A 19,313-nucleotide genomic window follows, 5' to 3' on the forward strand; every position below is an offset into this window, starting at 1 on the left:
TGCATTTTGTTGCTACACTAGTTGTATAATTCGTTCAGTGATAGAACCAATCGAAAGAGTGGAGCATGGCGCATCTTTATGCAATGAGATCCGACCGACCGATAACTTAGTCTTTGAGTTATTCTCGGTTTTGTCGAAAAAAGAATACCTACCACGCAGTCTGCGGAGGGCTGTACATCCTAGTGCTAGCTTCGTTTCGACTGATGGGCGACTTCACGTTTTCCGTACAGTATTAGGCATTCGTTCAGCCTTCCTCATGCTGAATGGCTATCCTTGCCTAGTCAATCGCAAATGCTATTTTAAAAAAAACCATACACACATAAGAAACAATGTATTATCACCACGTTATGTTTCACTTTCAATATATCACAGTAGCAGCACCAGTCCCCTCTAAACCTCGTTTGGGAAGAAAAGCCGCATCGTGTTGGCATAGACCTGTTCCGCCAGTGCATCGGCGTCTTCCTCTCGCACACCTGCTAAGACGTCAAGAACTTGCCTGTAAACAAAGAAAAATCACGGGCCTATGTCATTCAATGCCTCTGATAACACTTGAAACTGAAGACACCTGAAACTGAAGATAGGCATAATTGGTGAAGTCGGCTCAATCGTCAAAGAAAACATTGAATTTTGTTACAAACGTGCTCAAACGGCCCGGCAAAGCCCAATAGAAATATGCGAGTCAAACTGACCCTTTCTTAGCCTGCTTCCACCACACATGTGCGCTGAAATACTTGCATTGTAATTCTTCAGCCCAGAGAAATGACACCACACATAGTTAAATTCCCATTCGCCCGAGCGCCAGCGTCCCCCCCCCTCCCCGACCGGGGATGAGCTCACGTGATGTTGGCCGGCTCGTTTCGCCCTTTGACGGGTCGGTCGGGCTGCCAGCGCTCCTTCTTCAGGGGCGCGGCGTCGGCCGGCGTCGGCCGCAGGTGCGCGCTGCCGGCGTGCGTGGGCCGCACCTCGCACCAGGGCGCGTCCGTCTCCAGGAGCAGCCGGTCGGCCGGCAGCGCCGCCGCCACAGAGAGGTTCTCCGCCGTCTTCAGCGAGCTGCGCCAGGAAAAACGGCGGCACGGCGGGTCAGGGTGGGCGGGACCCAGCGGAATCATACACGACTCTCAGGATAAATTACTGCAGCCTGGAAAGGAGAGTATGACAGAAAAGTTGATGAGTTTAGACAGTGGGAAATGCCGCCCTGGATTGCAAATTGCAATCACCTACTTTGATATACAAATAAACTCAGAACATAAATTATTGAACAATTATTGTGTCGTTCACAGCCAATATGGAATGGTGATCCGCGGTTCAGGCAGTGGTGATTGAACGCCGGTACACATTGGGCGGTGAGCCTCACCATCCGTTGATTCCGATGTGATATCCCAGCGCCATGATCTGCTCAGCCTCCTCCGTGCTGCCATCGAACGAGTGGACCACGCCGCCGTGACACTTGCCGGCGTTAGTTCGCAGCACGTCCACCAGGTCGGCAGCACTGGCGCGGCAGTGCAGGAACAGCGGCAGTTTCGAGCTCTCACTCAGACTCAGCTGCCGCTCAAAGTACCTGAGAACACGATCAGGAGTAACTGCCGGATTCGTAAGACACAATTAGTAATCACCGACACACTCAATGCACGGCACCAGCTCATCTAATATCAATAAGGCCAACTGGTTGCGGTTTGCGAGTGAATTTGTCGTATTCGTACCTATACCTGATGGCACAAATGGTATATTGATTGGCATTGGTGGTTAACGGCAGCAGAAGCCATTTTAATAAAATATAGCGCAGCCAGCTGATCCCAGTACCTGATCACCAAATATGCTAAAAATACTGTTCACTTGACCAAAAGCCATTAATGATTACGGCGTAAAGTATAACGTCATTTAATAATAAAGCCGCCGATAACGGCTCAAATTACCCACACATCTACCATCGCCACGGTATTGACTCCGACTGCCCCGCCGGGACCTCGCTCGTTCCGCCCACCTGCGCTGCGTGTCCCTGTCGCAGAACTGGAGCCGGTCGTAGTCGAGTCCACACTCGCCCACGGCCACCACGTGCCGCCGGTTCTGCTCGATCAGCGTCCGCAGCGCGTTCAGGTGGCGCTCCGGGTCGCCGGAGTCGTCGAACGCGCCGCAGCGGGTCGGGTGCACGCCCACCGTGGTGAACAGCCGCTCCTCTGGAACAGGAGAGCGGTCAGCGCCGAGCCAGAGCAGGCAGGGCAGTGGGCTGCACGCCCGGAGAGAGGTGCCGCCAGGCGCTGGATAACAGGTGGGGCTGTGTAGACGCAGTGCAGTGGGACGGCGGATGTCATAAAGTGACTATATGTGTATGCTCCTGCGCCAGCCCCCGGCGCCAACCGTAGCCCGTACGAGCCGCCGTCTACCCTGGCCCGCCCAGGTCACACATAGCCGGCGGGCGGGACCGGCGACTGAGGCGCCCTGGGCCGACCCGGCCGGAGCCGCCTGACCGCACCCCGGGTCAGCCCCTCTGTTCTGTCTCGACCACGTCACAGACCGGAACAGCTATTTCTGAACTTTCCATAGGACATAGACCCGGGAACAGGGGGAGGGGGCAGCGGGGGCGCTTGCCCCCCCCCCCCAACTTGGGAGCCGAGGGGGCGGCGCCCCCTCAACATTGAGACAGCGAGAAAAGGTCTTTCCTCCCTTTTCCGGACTTCTTTCCTTCTTGTTTCCTTTATACATCTAAACATCAACACACGGCATTTTCCTTGCCATCTGAATGGTTTCTGCTGATACAGTACCGATTTGACATCTGCTATTGTCATCCCGCTTTGATTTGGGCCTGACCTTGGCCATAAGCTTGGCAGACCAGTTTTATACTGGACCATTTTGACTCTTGAGTCAACTTTGAGAAATGCATAACGTACAACGGTGGTAAAATCGTTGCTATAGGTACTCGTATAACACAGTTTATCCCTCCGGGTGTGAGGGAGGGGTGTGGGCCGGGCAATGAGTGCACTGACGTGGCGCCCTCGGTATGGGATGGATTTGCATGGGATACATTAGAGGGCCGGTATGGGATTAAAGCTCAGCGACACTTAGGGCTTATGTGGTGCCTTCCGTTATCGGCAGCACCCTCAGAATCACCGGCGTAGGGCCCTCAGAGCCGCCGGTAAGGGGCCTTTAGACTTTAGAGGCACCGGTGTGGGGCCGTTATGCAGGTGCCGGTGTGGGCGCTCAGAGGTGCTAGTGTGATTCTCTCAGAGGCGCCGATGAGGGTCCTTACAGGCGTTGCTGTGGGCCCTCATAGAAGCTGGTGTGGAGCCGTTACAGACGGGTGTGGGGGCTTTAAAGCTGCTGACGCGAACTCTCTACAAGCCGGCAGGGGGTCTCAGTGACCGGCAAGGGGTCCTTAGGCCGGTAGAAGAAGTCCTGTGGGGTCCTTAGAGACCGGCATGGTACTGTCAGACGCCGGTGGGGCCCTCAGACTCACCGGTGTGGGACCCTCAAAAGTCACCAGTGGGTGGCCTTCAGATGCACAGGTGTTGGTTGGGTCCTCAGAGCCGCCGATACAGGGCTTAATTTTAATAGGCACTGGTGTAGGCACTCAGAGTTGGGGGTGTGAAACCCTCAGAGACACCGTTGTGGGCCCTCATAGGCGCCGATGAGGGTCCCATAGTTGCCGTTATGGGGCCCTCAGAAAAATAAGTGTGGGACCATCACAGGCGGGAAATGCCTCTAGAACTGGCCCCTCATAGGCCGGTAAGGACTCTCAGAGGCCAGTAACGGGCCTTTGGACTTTGGAGACCACCGAGGTGCCCTGAAAAGGCGCAAGAGGCGCTCAGAAGCCGGCGTGGGGCCCTTATGGAGATCTTAGTGTGGCTATTTAGGGCCCATGAGGTGCTCTAACGAGCCCCATGGGGCGGTCAGCGGTTTGACCTTCAACGGTCAAATGGCGCCGCAGAGCCACTCGGACCCGAAGGTCCCTTTGAACCCGATGGGGGGGGGGGGGTACGTGTTCCCCTAGACCCCTAGCTACGCCACTGTTTCATATGCATCATGTCAAGTATTTTAGGCTCGCCCCCCCCCCCCCAACTTGAAAATCGTTCCCGGGCCCCTGCCATAGGACCTGGAATTAGTTCACAAATTCACTGGTAAGTGGTATCAGGGCTGTGTAACCGAATATCACCGAAAAGCCAATGTCAACTGACTGCAGTGCAGTAGCCATTAGCCAATAAAACTTGTAAGCGTGGCCTACTCTACGAACGTGTGCTCTAAAGCTAAGAAATCGTCAGCTCTGCTGTCGCAGCGTTCTGAAAAATTATGAAGTACTAATAATATCCATAGACAATATCAAAATCAATAATTTTCTTATACATTGCAATGCTATTCAATTCAATGTAAGTATCAATAATTATCGTATGTTTGGTTATATTTTTGTAAAATTTTGACATGTGTAATTAGGTAAGTTAAAGGTAGTGTGCCAGCTTTCTTGGACCGTATGGAGTTAATGGCCCAGATAAGGAGAACCGGATTTTTAGAACTTATCCATACCTTCAAAACTCATGGAAACGTCTTAAATTCTTCAAATTTTGAGTACCCCAGTGCGAAATTCGCCCCGACGGGTTGTCGGTCGTACCCCAACCACATTTCACACCACTATGAACAATAAATGCACACACTGAAATCGCTATTACCGATATGCTCATCCAATCAAGTTTCGATAAACCCGTTCATCATCATCTCCTGCGGTTTCGAACACGCCTGTTAGGTGGCTTCTGATGCTCGTCGAGGTCGGAATTTCCAAATACGCGTGGTGCGTCGGGCCGCGCGCTCTGACTTCGGCCAGGAAAAATGCGTCAGCTGATCATTGTCATTTCTGCCACTTGCGTGTGGTGAAATGGGGTCATAACTTATAAGACGGCTTTTTCATATCAATTATTTTACATAAAATCATATTTCAAACCATAAATAATGTTCGACAGACAGCCAAATAAAAGAAACAATACAATACGGGCTTACAGTTTAAGGCTCGACATTGTGTTGTCTACGATTAGACAGCTGATAACTCATTCCCGTACGTCGTATGGTCGTAACACTATAATGACCTTTGCTTATTGTCACAAGTGCGCCGCATTCGCGATTGTTGCCCGACGCCTGTTTGCAGAGGGCTGTTCACGACGTCGGTTTATGTGGTTTACATAAACTGCCCTCGGGGCACGTTCCCGGCTGTGACGTCACACGGCGTTTACGTTTACGAAACACGAGTGTTTACTTAAACAGTGACAACTAATAAGCAGTTGAGAAGATACTGTAAAAGGTGCAAAGAAAAGACAATCTGATGGAAATATGTCCCATATCATGACATAATGCAAGAATAAGGACAGTTTTCATCACAAAATTACCCACGACGCTAGACGCTGGTTAGCAGAGAACGATGCTCAAAATAGGTCTTAATTACAATGAAATAACAAAACTTCCCATTCCAGTCCTCTGTAACCCGTACAGGGTTATTTTGAAACTCATTTACCCACCTACCAGCCCCTGAACTGTCCGAATTCATTTTTCCTAACTCACAACTCGCTTCACGAGTTTGCCGCACATCGCCATCATTGTCACATAAACGCGTTTACGCGCCATGTTGATGCTCTGAGGCATCAACCGCATAAACGGTTTACGGCGGAGGTCTGACGTCATTGACGAGATGTGACGTCAGGATCAGGTCGACGCTGATTGGTCCTACAAAAAATAAACATGTTTACGGTTTATTAAACGGGATAAACCGACGTCGTGAACAGCCCTCAGGTGAGCCCACTACAGTTGTTATACATATCTAAAAACCGAAAAACTTTTAGGCGAAAAAGGCACTATTCCAGGCCCATTTTTGATTTTTTTGCGATATTAGGTAAAAACATTAAACAGAAGCTTCTTATCCTAGGAAAAATAAAATGGGAAATCTTTCAAAGGTGGCACACTACCTTTAAATTTTCATGTCATGCGGATGTTCGGCTGCGACCAATCAGAGAACCGGCCGGCCACATCTCCACCAATGAGGACGCCGCTTATTCTGACCAATCAGAGCTCGCGCCGGCCGACCGACCTCGGGGTCGGAACGCAGCCGAGTCGCCATATTTGTTTGGCGTTGGTTTGGCGTGTTTCAATGGGATTGGGGGCGGCTGCTTCGATGATGCGGTAAGAATGTTTATTTTATTCAACGTTTACAAATGACGTGCCCTAGCCATGCTTTGATATTTTTTTTTTTTGCTGTAGTTTGTTTCATGATTGCATATGTACTGTCATCTCTTTTTTTTCTTATTTCGAAGTAGAGTTAAGTCGTTTTGCGTTATGGTGTGGCGCTAGTAGGTACAGTTGCAGTGGGTCTATTTAAGATCTCCAGAGCCACCAGGTGGCGCTACGTTCGGGGTAGGTACTACTATGGACGTCAAACCCCTTGAGACCCTACTTTTTTGCGATAATTTTAAAATGCGTCAACTCTCGTTGACAATATTCTGGCAATGTGTGTTTCAGAACCTGCCGAAACTTTTATTACCAAGGTATTTTGACGCCAAACGATTATGAAAGGTACTTCTCATTCACTCGTAATGTTAAATTTCACGGAACGAATCTGCTGTTTGGGTAGAGGCTACGCGCTCATGGGGCGGAGCCACATAATGACGTCAGCGCTAAGCTCCGCCCTACCCCTCCGGCGCTCCTTGCCCGGCGACCGCACAGTGGCCCTTTTTCAGAATTAGCACGCATAAATTCAAAATATTTTTTCTCTTCTTTTGAGTAAAAAGCAGTCTAATCGTGTGCAAAACATTCCAAACTATCCGATGGTGCCATTTTTACCTCCTAAAAAATAATTATCTTTGGTAAAACTGACCGCAAAATCGAAGTTTGTCGAGAGGCGCGCGGACACCACCGGCGGACCCTAAAAAGTAGGGTGAGATGAACATCAATTTGTAAGGCTTTCGGTGAGAAAATATTAAAAATTAGTGGCATGGGTGTGAAGCTGAGTTTACGTAGAAGCCCTAGAAACCACAATTTTCATTGTATAAACTTAGATAGACCACTTTTGCCGAATATTGTGGACACAATAACAGGACAATTATTAACTGGAGATGGCGGCATACATATGAAGCTTTATGTTAAGTAGCACACTCTGGAACATGTCGTATTATACATCGTTCGAATCGCCGTTCTCTTCTGACCATGTCCACCAAAGGGCATCGCGCCATTCTGCGCCATTTTGCTTCTACGATGGATAACGTGAGCCAGTTCAGTCCGCGAGCGGCTGTGGCTCCTGTTCGATACGACTAAGCTCATTGACCTGGCTCGAAGCTGGTGTCACCTGGTGTGCGCCTAACTGTGGCTTGACTTTTGCCATAAGATGTGCTTATTGAAATGTCATGTAGGCATAACGTTGTGCTCAAGAAAAACTGTCCGATTTCTTGTCGCGTTTGATGTCCAAGCCGCACAAGTCCCGTGGTCGGCTTAAGATCTAACGTCAAAAGCGCCTGTGTGTTTGTATTGTTCGCGTCGCGCTGACCTTAGTTGCTGCCCGGCCGGGGCCGACTAACGGTGGCTGGCAACAGCTGTAGATGCGGTCACGTGACGCCCTGGGGCGTCCTGGCGGTCAGTGCAGCGCGGTCGGCTGGCGGGTTCGCCATACAGTTCTCTATATACCGTGGCCACACTAGCGTTCGGAGCGGCCTGGCTGGCGGGCGAGGCCGAGCCGTGTGAACGTGCGCCAAATCTCGGGCCGAGCGGCCTGCCGCTGTTGGGCCGAATCTCCTTGGGCAGTTCTTTTCTTTTCTTCTCTTTGCATTGGCAGGGAATACGTCCTTGATCACGTGGTGATGTCTTGCACCACTTTCAGGTAATGTGGGAATTAATCATTAGCGTCGCCACGGGGGGGCAAGCGGGGCAGCTTGCCCCCCCAACCTCGGACCGGGGCACCCCCTGAGATCGATACAGATCCGATGAGATTTTGGAGTCGGGAAAAATGGGGGTACCTTTCTGAGAATGCCTGTGAGGTCAGACTCGTTCAAGCCAGAGTCGGAGTCGCAGTCGCCAACATCGTCAAGACACCGACTCCAGACTCGGAAGTGTCAATACTGTGACTCATTTCATGTTCCTCGTTGGTTCTTCATTACATTTTATAGCTGATTTTCATAACTTTTGAAGTGCTGATACAAAATTTGCGTTCAAAGCGTGACACTGAATCTTCGGGCCTTTCTCAACTCTCGTCAAATGTCTGCGACAGACTCAAGTAGGGGAGAGCGGGGAGAGTTGTATCATGTCCAAGTTGTATCAGGGCGAATTGTGCCAAACTTATCCAATAGATGGCGCTCGTGACACGACCAGCCGACGAGGTTTTCCGGGCGCAATCTTTCCCTGTTCTGTCGTGTGGCTGGGTGGACGCGTCTCGAGGTGAGAGCCGATTTTATGTTTTTTTTTAATGTCATTCTAAAAAAATAGGTTGCAAGAAAATGTGTGTTTGGGGCATTTAGATGTGCACGAATTTGAAAGATCTCCGTAGCGGTGGTTAAGGTAGGTTCTAAGGCTGTGTGAGTGAAAATGGATTTCTCCAGCTGTCCGCTGTTTTTGAGCACGAGGATGTTTTTTCCAAGATGGCGGCGAGGTACATGTTGTATCAGAGCCGGGTGGGGTATGTTGTAACATGTATGTATGTATGTATGTATGTATGTATGTATGGGTATGTTGCTTTTGATCGCGAAAGCTAAGCCCTGGCTCGCGTTTGTAGATAGCTAGTCAATACTCGTTCCATTTCGGCACAAAGTGTTGGCTTCTTTGCTCTTAACGGGCCACTTTTGCGTCTAGTCTGTTGATGTTTCGTTCGTTTGACGTTACGATGTTTCGTTCGGATTGCATTGACCTAAGTTTGGCCTAATAAAAGTAAAGCCTTTGAGCATATACACATTGTACTAACCCCATTTAATGTTGTTGTTATGTTCAAAGCCAGTAGAAAGCACACACCCTGAAACGTGAAATAGTGATACAAATTACCCCACCATGTGATACAACTCACCCAAGCCATGGGGCAAGTTGTATCAAAAACATTGTTCTATTCGGCAGACCGTAGAAGAAAAACTGGTAGAGGTAACGGAAAAGTTACTTGGCACGAAAAAGCAGAAGAATCAAGGAAGGAGATAGTATGGAAATAATGAGTTTATCACGGATAGTTACGAGGTTATGGGTCTCGGAGTAAAAACTGATACAACCCACCCCACTCTCCCCTACCTACCGTTCAAGTGCCACAGGGCTCATGACTGCTTGCTTTTCACAAAGGCTCCGAAGGAGCTCCACTGAGCTCTAAGAAGCCTTCAGAGGGCCCAAACCGGCCTCTGAGAGTCCCACTGGTGTTCATATTCTCTGAAGGCCCATACAGGGATTTTTGAGGACCTTACACATGCGTAGACCTCTGAAGGGCCACACGGATCTTTGAGGATACTTTCAAATATTTCTGAGAACCTTAGGCCTCTGATAGCTCAGCCGAGCTTTTGAGGGGACAGATTTTGCTGAGCCCAAGCCTGCAGTTTAGGGGTCACGACTCAGGTGTGCCTCTGAGGGTCCCAGCACATGTTTCTTATGTCCCTATGTAGGGTCCTTAGGGATTCGACACAGACCTCCAGGGTTCACACTGCTATTTGAGGGCTCCCTGCTCACCTTGGGCCTGGTCTCTTAGCGCCCGCGGCGCCGCCCACACTGGCTTCTGAGGGTCCCACCCTGGGCTCGGAAAGCCCTAAAGCACCACATACACGTAACTATTTGGGGTGACCAGCGCCGATCTTCAGGATCCTCAGCAGGCTTCTGAGAGCCCACACTGACCCTGAGTGGCCTAAAATGGCCTGGAAGTCCCAAGCCTATCGCTAAAGGATCCCTCGCCGCTATGCCGTGCGAAATTTTGGTTCCGTTAAACGTCTTTTCTTCGCGTTTGCAGCGCTTCCATGCACACGAAAAACGAGAAACTACACTCTCGTGTGAACAAAACACCTCCTCTCACTGGAGCAAAGATGAATTACTTTCGATTCACACTTCCGACATTCACTCTCCGCCGAAAGCCCAACTTAGCTTCAATCGGCGGCTGGGATAAGCACTATGCATTTTACGTAGAACCTCTGCATGCATGCGTGAATGAAAGTTTCAGCAAGGTGATTCGGATCATGCGGATCATGAGCGACGAGCGTCTGCACAGGGGCTCTCCAGAGTGCGTCGGCAAGCGCAGCCAATTGTGATTCTACCGGTCGTTTTTTGTTCAAAAATTTAAAAAGAAAATGAATTTTCTTTTTTTTTAATGGTAATTCATAGCTACAAGGAAAACCTTGTCACCATCGTATTCCTCGTACCACTGCGCGTTGAATGATATGTAAAATGAATGAGTAACGACTGGAGGAAGGCAAGATTTAACACAAAAGTTGATTTTGCCCCCCCCAACCGAAAATCTCTGGCGACGCCTATGGAATTAATGCGTGCTAATTCTGAAAAAGGGCCACTGTGGACCGGTCACTCGCGTCTCTCGCTCCATTCAGGCTTGATGGTGGGCGGTAGCTGGTAGCGGTAGCGGGCGCTGGTAGATGGCATTTAGAGCAAATGGCGCTGGTGGCGGGGCTCGAGTGTGGCCGAGCGCAAGCCTCTGCCCGGGCCTGAATTGACCTTAGCATTACGAGTGAATGAGAAGTACCTTCCATGATCGTTTGGCGTCAAAATACCTTAGTAATAAAAGTTTCGGCAGGCTCTGAAACATACATTGCCAGAATATTGTCAACGAAAGTTGACGCATTTAAAAATTATCGCAAAAAAGTGGGGTCTCAAGGGGTTTGACGTTCATAGTAGGTAGGGCGAGTCCCAATGCCGAGGGAAGTGAGGTCACCGGTCATTGTATGATTGTGGGGGAAGGAGGGCGGGGGAGTGACGCGCTGCGCTGCTATCGCGGATTGGAGCGTGCGTACTGCGTATTTGCCTAAAGTGGTAGGCTGTGCCGCATCATACGTGCTGAGTTCACAAATTATAGCTTTGTCCCAATGCTCACAATCGACACGCTTAATTGCGTGATAAACGGCACAACTTAGCGCTCCGGTCAACTGATAGCTTCTGAGGAGTTCAGAAGCTGAGGGGTTCCACATCATTCTGTAGTCGACTATACAGAAAGATACTCCAAGCGGCGCGGCACCGCGGTTCATAAAGTTTCAGGTTCAAGGAAACAGTCAATCGGCATATTGATCTAATTACAAGGCAATGGCCCAAAAGGTGTTAACTTGGTAAATATTTAATATGCAAAAAAAAAATGTTGGCGGCATAGACATCAGATTACAAAATATCTAATACGAACATATCTGGTCCAATAAAATGAAAATGTACAACGAACATCTTTTCCAGATCCAGCGATGGATATCGTGGCGGATTGTAGTCTGGTGGTGAAAGTCAACCTTCTGTCAGCCCGACGGCACGCGCGAACGGTAGGTCACTTTTCATACATCACATGTCACACAAGGTTGGAGCTGTACCACGAGCTATTAGTAAACAAGTCCAAGAACATCAAACGCGGGAATATTTGAACGTTGATGATCTGATTTTCGGCCTGACTGAAAAAAATATCTAAGTTTCTTTTTTAAGATTTTCGAAGCTTTTTTAATGTCACTATAATATAGTACTACTGGTTATTATTCCCACGGGGCCCATAAGCCGAGTTACATTAGGTGCCAAAATAGAAAAAGCCCCCTGATGTGTTACGATCGAGCCGCCGCCACAGCGTGCATAAACGGCCAAAAGGTCATAACGACATGCAGGATAGACTAGCTAGCGGTCATCGCACATTCAACACTCTCGACGATCCGAACAGAAATATGAAATAATACTGCAATTATGCCCACTACACATGATGTAATTAGTAGTATTTTACACAAATGCGTGGTCGCGGTGAAAATGAGATAGAAAATGATGTAACTAAATAGACAGACATTTTTCCATACTGCATTTCATTAGGGAAAAACTAGAGGTGCCCAGAGCTGGTGGCCGGTCGGCTGGTTCAGCCCCTCGGGGTAAGTGGGGGAGGGAGGGGCAAGTGGCAACGTTTACAAAGTTTGTTAGTTTGTAAAGGGCCCACCGTATCGCAGTTCGCACTCGATGCAGCGGCCCTGAGGGAGGATGAATGCCGCCCAACATTGCCCCGGGGACCCTAGCCATCTGCTAACAGATACCGCTGTAGTGTTCTGGCCTGCACCGCAGCTTGCGTGGAGGTAACAGGCCTATTGACAACGCCTCAACTAGCATCAGCTGACTGAAGCTTCTCAGGGTGCGCCAGCTCCATCAGAAGGATGGAATAGCATGTCAATTACCTCTTATTTTCTGCAACGACTTCCTTTTAGCTACTCATGGAACAAATCGTATTATAGAAATGCACCCAAAATTACGAAAATGTCAACAACGAAAAAGTGAGATTGCCACTTCTTCCTAAAATGTTGAATACTAAAATATTTGGCTTATGCTTGTGAAGACTTACCGTCAGTTTTCACCAGCTTCAAAGCCTCTTGTGTCTCCTCAAGGCGGCCAGCTGTTATGATGATTTTCTTCAGTCCAACATTCCATGCACGCTCTAAAACATTAGCCAGGTCTGGCTGATGCTTTGTTGAACCATTGTAGATGCCCTGGTACATAGCATCGGTCAGATTGGCCCCAATATCTGAGGAGCAAGGGAAAATACTGCTGTTACAAAGAGCAAGATTCTTACAGATAACAAAGAGCAAAAGCTGTTGATCTTCAGCTCCTACTACCCACTTATCCACAATAGAACTGGTAAACTTCACACTTGTCTCCTAAGTATAAAGACATATGGTTGTGCCTGATTTTTTTTAAGTGACTGCCTAGATGATCTGTGGTGGTGGTTTATTTATGTGCTTCACAGTCCTCACTAATGAATGAATGACCCTTTTACTAAAGAAGTGCTGCCCTTCTGTGTTTTCCAACAGGTCTTAAAGGGACTCTCCCACCTTCAAAAAAGTTGATGAATTGGCATGAAAGTGATGTCGCTCGGTTCAGTAAGAGCGAAAACGAATCTACCAAATTTCATCGAAAAATGTTCACCGGTTTTCAACAAATTAGACTTTTACTTTTGTTTGCTTTTTGGGATCACCGCTGTTCCTAGCGACTTTATTTGAAAGTGCATGCAAAGCAGCATATGCCTACCACTGCGTGCTACCAAACGTTTTAGTAAAAGATTTAAAATCGTTAGATCCGCGCTAATGTCACACATTCAGAGGGAGCATTCTAATGCAATAGCCCCTCTGAATCCAAGTGCTGCAACTTTGAAATTAGATATTTTCGATTTGAGTCATTTCTCAATCTTGTGAGTGCTCAAACCAGGAAGTGCAAGCCAGGGACCCTATTTTGGCTATCTCAACTCAAAACTAATTTAAGGTGGGATGGTTACTTTAAATGATGGACCCTGCACCTGGTTGCATCATCGAAAAAAACTGCCTTACAATACACAGGGTGTAACGTGTGCAATACAATACACAATACGCGTACAATGCATGTATATTCACTGCTATAGATGTGTCACTGTCTCACTTAAGTGCATTTGATTTGCGTCTTTTTTGCTCGCCAACAGGCATTGGCTGGTGGAGAAATTAGAAAAGATGGTGAAATAAAGAATGTGAAATAAAATAATACACATATTTGATGTGGTAGGATGACCATTTTACATACATATGCATCTTACCAATGAATCTCTTCATCTTGTAGTGAAATACACTCTTCGCTGTCAAAAGTAAGATTCTTTGTTTACTGAAAAAAGGCAAAATAAGTTGGTTAGTGCATGAATATTCAAACAGGCATTTTACTGGTGAAAAGAAGGTAAGCGTCTTTTCTGAATGCCTGAAAACCTGAAAACTATCATCATTGTTCCTACCATTCTGAAAATTATCCATAGGCTGAAATGGTTACTTTCAGGATATCAAAGCCACTCTTATCATGCCATGCCATACCATTACTGTTAAAATACATAATTCATTGCTAGGGCTTGGACTTATACCTACTGATAGGTAGGTACATACAGAATGACACCCATCAGAGACAAAATTTTAAGTTTAATATGAAATCACAAAATATTAGGAATTTCCAGAGATGTAGGGAATGATGATTAATGGAAAGTGCAATGTTACTTTACCTTCTAGGGGTGCATGTTCATATAATTTCTAGATATTGCAAGCATAGCCTCTCATATTTGTGCCTCAGCCTATCCCATTTCCCGTTTCCACATTGAGTACCAAATTGAGTACCATAGGGGCAAGGCCCATCAGAGTGAGAGGCATTGCCTTCTTCTTTGGGTATTCTCTTAGCAGATGTCACCCTTGCTGTCATATCAGTAGGCGGAACTATGGTCAAGCGTACCCATTTTCGGGAACGCATTTTCGTTCCCATATTTGGGAACGATAAACCCAAATATGGGAACGCCATGTAGGCATTATTTAAAACAAGAAAAAGAACCGTTAAATGACGTCCAAAAAATATAAAACGATCGTGAACCGCCTGATATTTGTCTCAATATTGTTGGGAAAGAGTTTGATATTGTAAGGCCCATCGTAGTTTCAAATCGTTCGCCTATTTCTAAAGCAGTCCATCATCCGGGCCGCGAGCCCAAATTTGGGAACGCTCTCGTACACTGGCGCTGCAAGCGTTCCTTATTATGGGAACGGCGTACCCAAAATTGGGAACGATTTCACCGACGCCTTTCAGGGGCTCTTTTCATTAACAAGCATCACGTCCAACGCCGCAAATTATTGTTAACGCAACAATCATCAGATGACCTTTCCGGCAAGACCGTCGCATGTTTCGCCCGGTCTTCTGCGCTTTTATTCCCGTCGATCTCGCAGCGGGCACGCCCCCCTCTGCAGGATTACGTAATTCACAACGCTCAGCGATGTTCAACAAGGTCTTCCATGCCTATATCCACCGTCCGCGCCGAGGGTGGAGACATGTCAAGCACCTGTCTGTTTATCACCGATAGTTGACGAGCACAAGTAAGTATCCAAAAATGGGAACGCTGAAATGTTTCACTCTCAAAACACCTAGTCCCAATATAAATCTACTTTTTTCCTTTCTTAATGAGTGTAAGTGGCAAAAGGCCTGGTAGGATGGGCACGAGAAATGATCAAAATTAGCATGAAAATTATAAATAAGGCACATAGGGCGACCTGCATAAAAGAAATTCCCCCAAAACGATCGTACCCCCAAAATACCGAAGGCAAAAACCACGCTCATGACGCTCCTTAAAAGCAACGCTAAACAGCTAGCATCCAAATAAAATATGTCTTTCAGGGTTGATAAAATACAGCTGAATAATTTTAAACCACTTAAACTGAGTTTATAACAGTAGTTCGGTAAATTCACTCGCGTTCCACGCGGTCGTCCGCCCCGACACCAAAAGTCAACAATATTACCTCGGGACCGTACGCGTCTTCGCTTGCATTTGTCAGGATCTGGTGTCGATAGTATGAAAGTTCATAACCAGGCGAAAATTATTATAGTTGACCTCAAACTAAAAAATGCTTCATTTTCCTTAAAATTGCATGCTAAATGTCGTATAACCCATATTTCCACCATTCTGTCATTATTAAAAAATCATTAAAAATATCATTCCACGGTCAATTTCCTTATTCCACGGTCAGATTAAAGATAACTTTATGGAGATTTAGTAGAGACGTTAATTAGCATGCACTTTTTCGAGACGTGATGCACTAATGAGTTTTAGTGCGCGAACGGCCGAAAAATTGCCTCCCGTAGTCATAAATGGGAACGCTCGTTCCCATATTTGGGAACTCCGTTCCCAAAAATGGGAACGTTCCCAAAAATGGGAACGTTCCTATATTTGGGTACTCATGACCATAGTTCCGCCTACTGATATCTAGTTAGGTTAGGTGGTAGGTTGTAGGTTGGTACCTAGGTTGTAGGATGATAGGTTGTAGGTAGGGTTAGGTCAGGTTAGATTATGTTTGGTTATATATGGAACTGTAAAAAGACAACGGCGGCGCACACAAGACGTAGATATGGCAGCAAAGGCGACATCTGCTAAGAGAGTACCCTTGTTTGCAGGTTGGGACACACAATCGTCAGGCTCTGGCTCAAGTCTCAACTCAAGCATCCAACTTTGCAGTCTCAGTCTGTCTGGTTCCAACCCTCAGATATGCAGTTGACTTGTCCAGTGTCAGGGATGGTGCTAAGTGGTACTTAGAAGGGTGAGAGAGCAGGCAGATAAGAATTTAAATGAGGTTAGGAAAAAGCCTTGGGAGGAGTGAGTCTGCTTTGGATTCAAAGGAAATAACAAAAAAGGTCGAGCTGGAGTAATGTTAGTCTGAATAAAATTAGACCGCCTTCACCAGACTAAGCACTAAGCAGTGAGAACTGAGAACATGAACCAGGGCTCTGAAACTGTGAAAATGATCAGAAAACATAGCTATGGTTTGACTACTAAACCAAAAATAAATTGAAAATCATAAGCCCACAAACACCCCTGAACCTACCACTCCGTATAATAGTCAGAGTCACTCAATATACCCTGAGTCAATCAGAGTTTCACTCAATATATGACTTATGAGTCAGAGCAGAAGTCAGAGTGCCTCTTCACAACACAACAACACGGGATCCAGAGCGTCAATCTTGTAGCAGCCACTTTAGAAATGTCTACAAAGCTTTGTTATTCTGCTGCAAATAATTTTTTTCACGATGAAAAATTATTTAACTGCACTCAATATACCCTGCCTATAGATATGGGGCCAAGAAATGTCCGGCCAAGAAAGCACGTGAGCTTCAAGCCGAGGGGGGCGTTTGGCACTGTCGGGACTGTTTAGGTCACGGATTCCACACACAACCGAGCTCCTCGCCAGCCAGTCCAGCAGCAGGCAATTTCCCAGAGGCCCTTGCCAAGTATGTATGTATGTATGTATGTATGTATTGACACCAAAAGCCTTCCACATATGGCGTGGCGATTACGGCTTAGATCCGAGTATAATGGGTAACAATCATGCGGGCAGGGGGAAGAACACTCAGCACTAGACGACAGTCATCCATCGATGGGGGTCGCGACAATAATCATATACATATGTACACAAGACAAACAATATATATACATAAGCACAAACAGATCGTCCACCAATTGGCGGCATGCCCTGCCTACTACTAAACAGACTCGTCAGCGGCGTAGGGGGGATTTGTTAATTAGCGCGGCCCTGGCAGACCGGGCGAAGCTGGCAGGTGGCAGCTGCACTACCTGGGGTGGGAGGCTATTCAATAGCGCCGCGGCACGATACTCAAAACGCCGTTTTCCAGTTTCAAGCCTCGGTCGGGGAAGATGAAGGAGATGATCCTGCCGTGTGTGCCTGTCTCGAAAATTTTGGTTGGGGACGAACAGTGCAGCGAGGTTCTCGGGCTCTTCATGCTTAATGACCTTTTGCGCGATCGTGAGTGTCAGGTAATCTGACATGGATTTTGGTGATAGCCAGCCAAGTCTGTCACGCAGGTCCGAGACGTGGTCAAACTTACGCCGTCCGAAGATCACTCTAGCGGCAAAGTTCAAAATTTTCTGGAGTCGGTCAAAATTTTTCTGAGTCCCGTTACCGTACACAGTGAGGCAGTAGTTGATCCGTGATATGACCAGAGATGTCACGAGAACTTTAATGACACCGTCAGGGAGACAATTTCGTGCGTGAGACAGTCCGACCAACAAGCCAGTACACCGACGACTAAGCTCGGACACATGTGCTTCCCAGGACAGGGCGCTGTCAAAGACAACACCCAGATTTCCCACCTGCTCGCATGGCTGCAACACAGAGTCACGAAGAGAGACGCTGAAGTCGGGTACTTTCCGTAAATTTTGTCTGCTGCCAAAAACCATTAGTTGAGTTTTGTTTGCGTTTAGCTTGAGGGCGTGAAGACAGAACCAGTCACTGATTGATGCGAGTGAAGCTTCCATGCGAGAGATAAGCGATCTGAGGTCGTCGGCACGGCCGCTCACTAGAACCTGGGTGTCGTCCGCATATTGGAAAACGGTGGCGTCACCTGCGTATAGCGAGAGGTTGTTCGAAAATATGGTGAAGAGTAACGGTCCCAGGGCAGATCCTTGGAAGACGCCCATATTATTTGGAAGCGGCCGCGACAGTACTCTACCTCCGGCGCCGTTAGATAGGGACACGCTCTGGGTGTGTCCCGTGAGAAAAGCAGAAAACCAAGTGGTCTCGATCCCGTGCATAGCCAGTTTTTGAAGTAGAAGGTCGTGGTCGATGACATCAAAGCATTTGCTCAAATCAAGGAGACATAGCAGTGAAAGTTCTCCCCTATCAGAGGCTGCGAGGATTTGGTCTGTGACGGACAGCAGGGCGGTCTCTGTGGAGTGTCGGGGGCGAAAACCATGCTGCGAGGAGGCAAGGAGATAGTTATTTGAGAGGTAGTGGTAAAGCTGTTGATGTACAAGGCGTTCCACAACCTTCATAATCACGGGGACTAATGAGATTGGTCGAAAGTTGGTGGGATCTGAGGGGCTGCCAGATTTGAAGATTGGGTGGACTGTGGAATGTTTCCAGGAATCGGGGATATCGGAGTTGGTAATACACGTATTGATAATGTAAAGTATGACGCGACCGATAGCTGAGAAGCCGGACTTTAAAGGGACCCTCCCACCTTCAAAAAAGTTAATGAATTGGCATGAAAGTGATGTCCCTTGGTTCAGAAAGAGCGAAAACGAATATCTACCAAATTTCACCGAAAAATATTCACTGGTTTTCAAGATATTAGGCTTTTACTTTTGTTTACTTTTTGGGATCTCCCTGTTACTAGCGACTTTATTTGGAAGCAATAATTTGGCAGCCTTAAAGTGCGGCAGACGTTGCGCGCAAAGCAGCGTATACCACCACTTGTTAACGATGGTTTTAGTCTAAGATTTAAAAATCGTTAGATCTCCGCTGACGTCACAAATTCTAAGGGGGCATACCAATGCATTAGCCCCTTAGAATCCGAAAACTGCAAGTTTGAAATTCCATATCTTCGAATTAAAGCATTTCTCGATGTTGTGAGTGCCCAAACCGGTATTTGCAGGCCATGGCCACCAATTTGGCTATCTCAACTCAAAACTAATGTTAAGGTGGGAGGGTCCCTTTAACATTCGGATGCAAATGCCATCAGTCCCACTGGCGCCTGAGTTGCGCATGCCGAAGATAGTGTGACCGAGTTCGCCGAGAGTGACCGCGCGGAGCTGGAAACGACAAGCACCGACCCGGGGGAGGCGAACGTTCAGATCGGTAGTGGTGTTAAGAGACCGGACCTCCGCAGCGATGCGAGGTCCG

At 47.6% G+C, this 19,313-nt stretch overlaps 1 protein-coding gene across 5 annotated transcripts; it reads right to left on the reverse strand.

Annotated features, from left to right (window-relative positions):
- Positions 1-374: 374 nt before the first annotated feature.
- On the reverse strand, positions 375-16,811 carry LOC122390548 (putative deoxyribonuclease TATDN1). Of its 5 annotated transcripts, none has more exons than XM_043383616.1 (7): positions 16,500-16,811; positions 13,700-13,764; positions 12,482-12,661; positions 1,982-2,174; positions 1,355-1,558; positions 838-1,050; positions 375-496 (listed from the first exon to the last, which is right to left on the reverse strand). In XM_043383616.1, the coding sequence occupies exons 2-7, from the start codon at positions 13,713-13,715 to the stop codon at positions 391-393; spliced, it is 912 nt and encodes a 303-aa protein (XP_043239551.1). In that variant the 5' UTR covers positions 13,716-13,764; positions 16,500-16,811; the 3' UTR covers positions 375-390. The 5 variants fall into 5 exon arrangements, with proteins under 5 accessions (XP_043239551.1, XP_043239548.1, XP_043239550.1 ...); XM_043383613.1 differs by having other exon boundaries at positions 16,615-16,629; XM_043383615.1 differs by lacking the exon at positions 16,500-16,811 and adding an exon at positions 15,219-15,260.
- Between the last annotated feature and the right edge of the window lie 2,502 nt (positions 16,812-19,313).

Source organism: Amphibalanus amphitrite, unplaced genomic scaffold (genome assembly GCF_019059575.1).
Source record: "Amphibalanus amphitrite isolate SeventyFive unplaced genomic scaffold, NRLGWU_Aamphi_draft 000400F_arrow, whole genome shotgun sequence".
Lineage (NCBI taxonomy): Eukaryota > Metazoa > Arthropoda > Thecostraca > Balanomorpha > Balanidae > Amphibalanus > Amphibalanus amphitrite.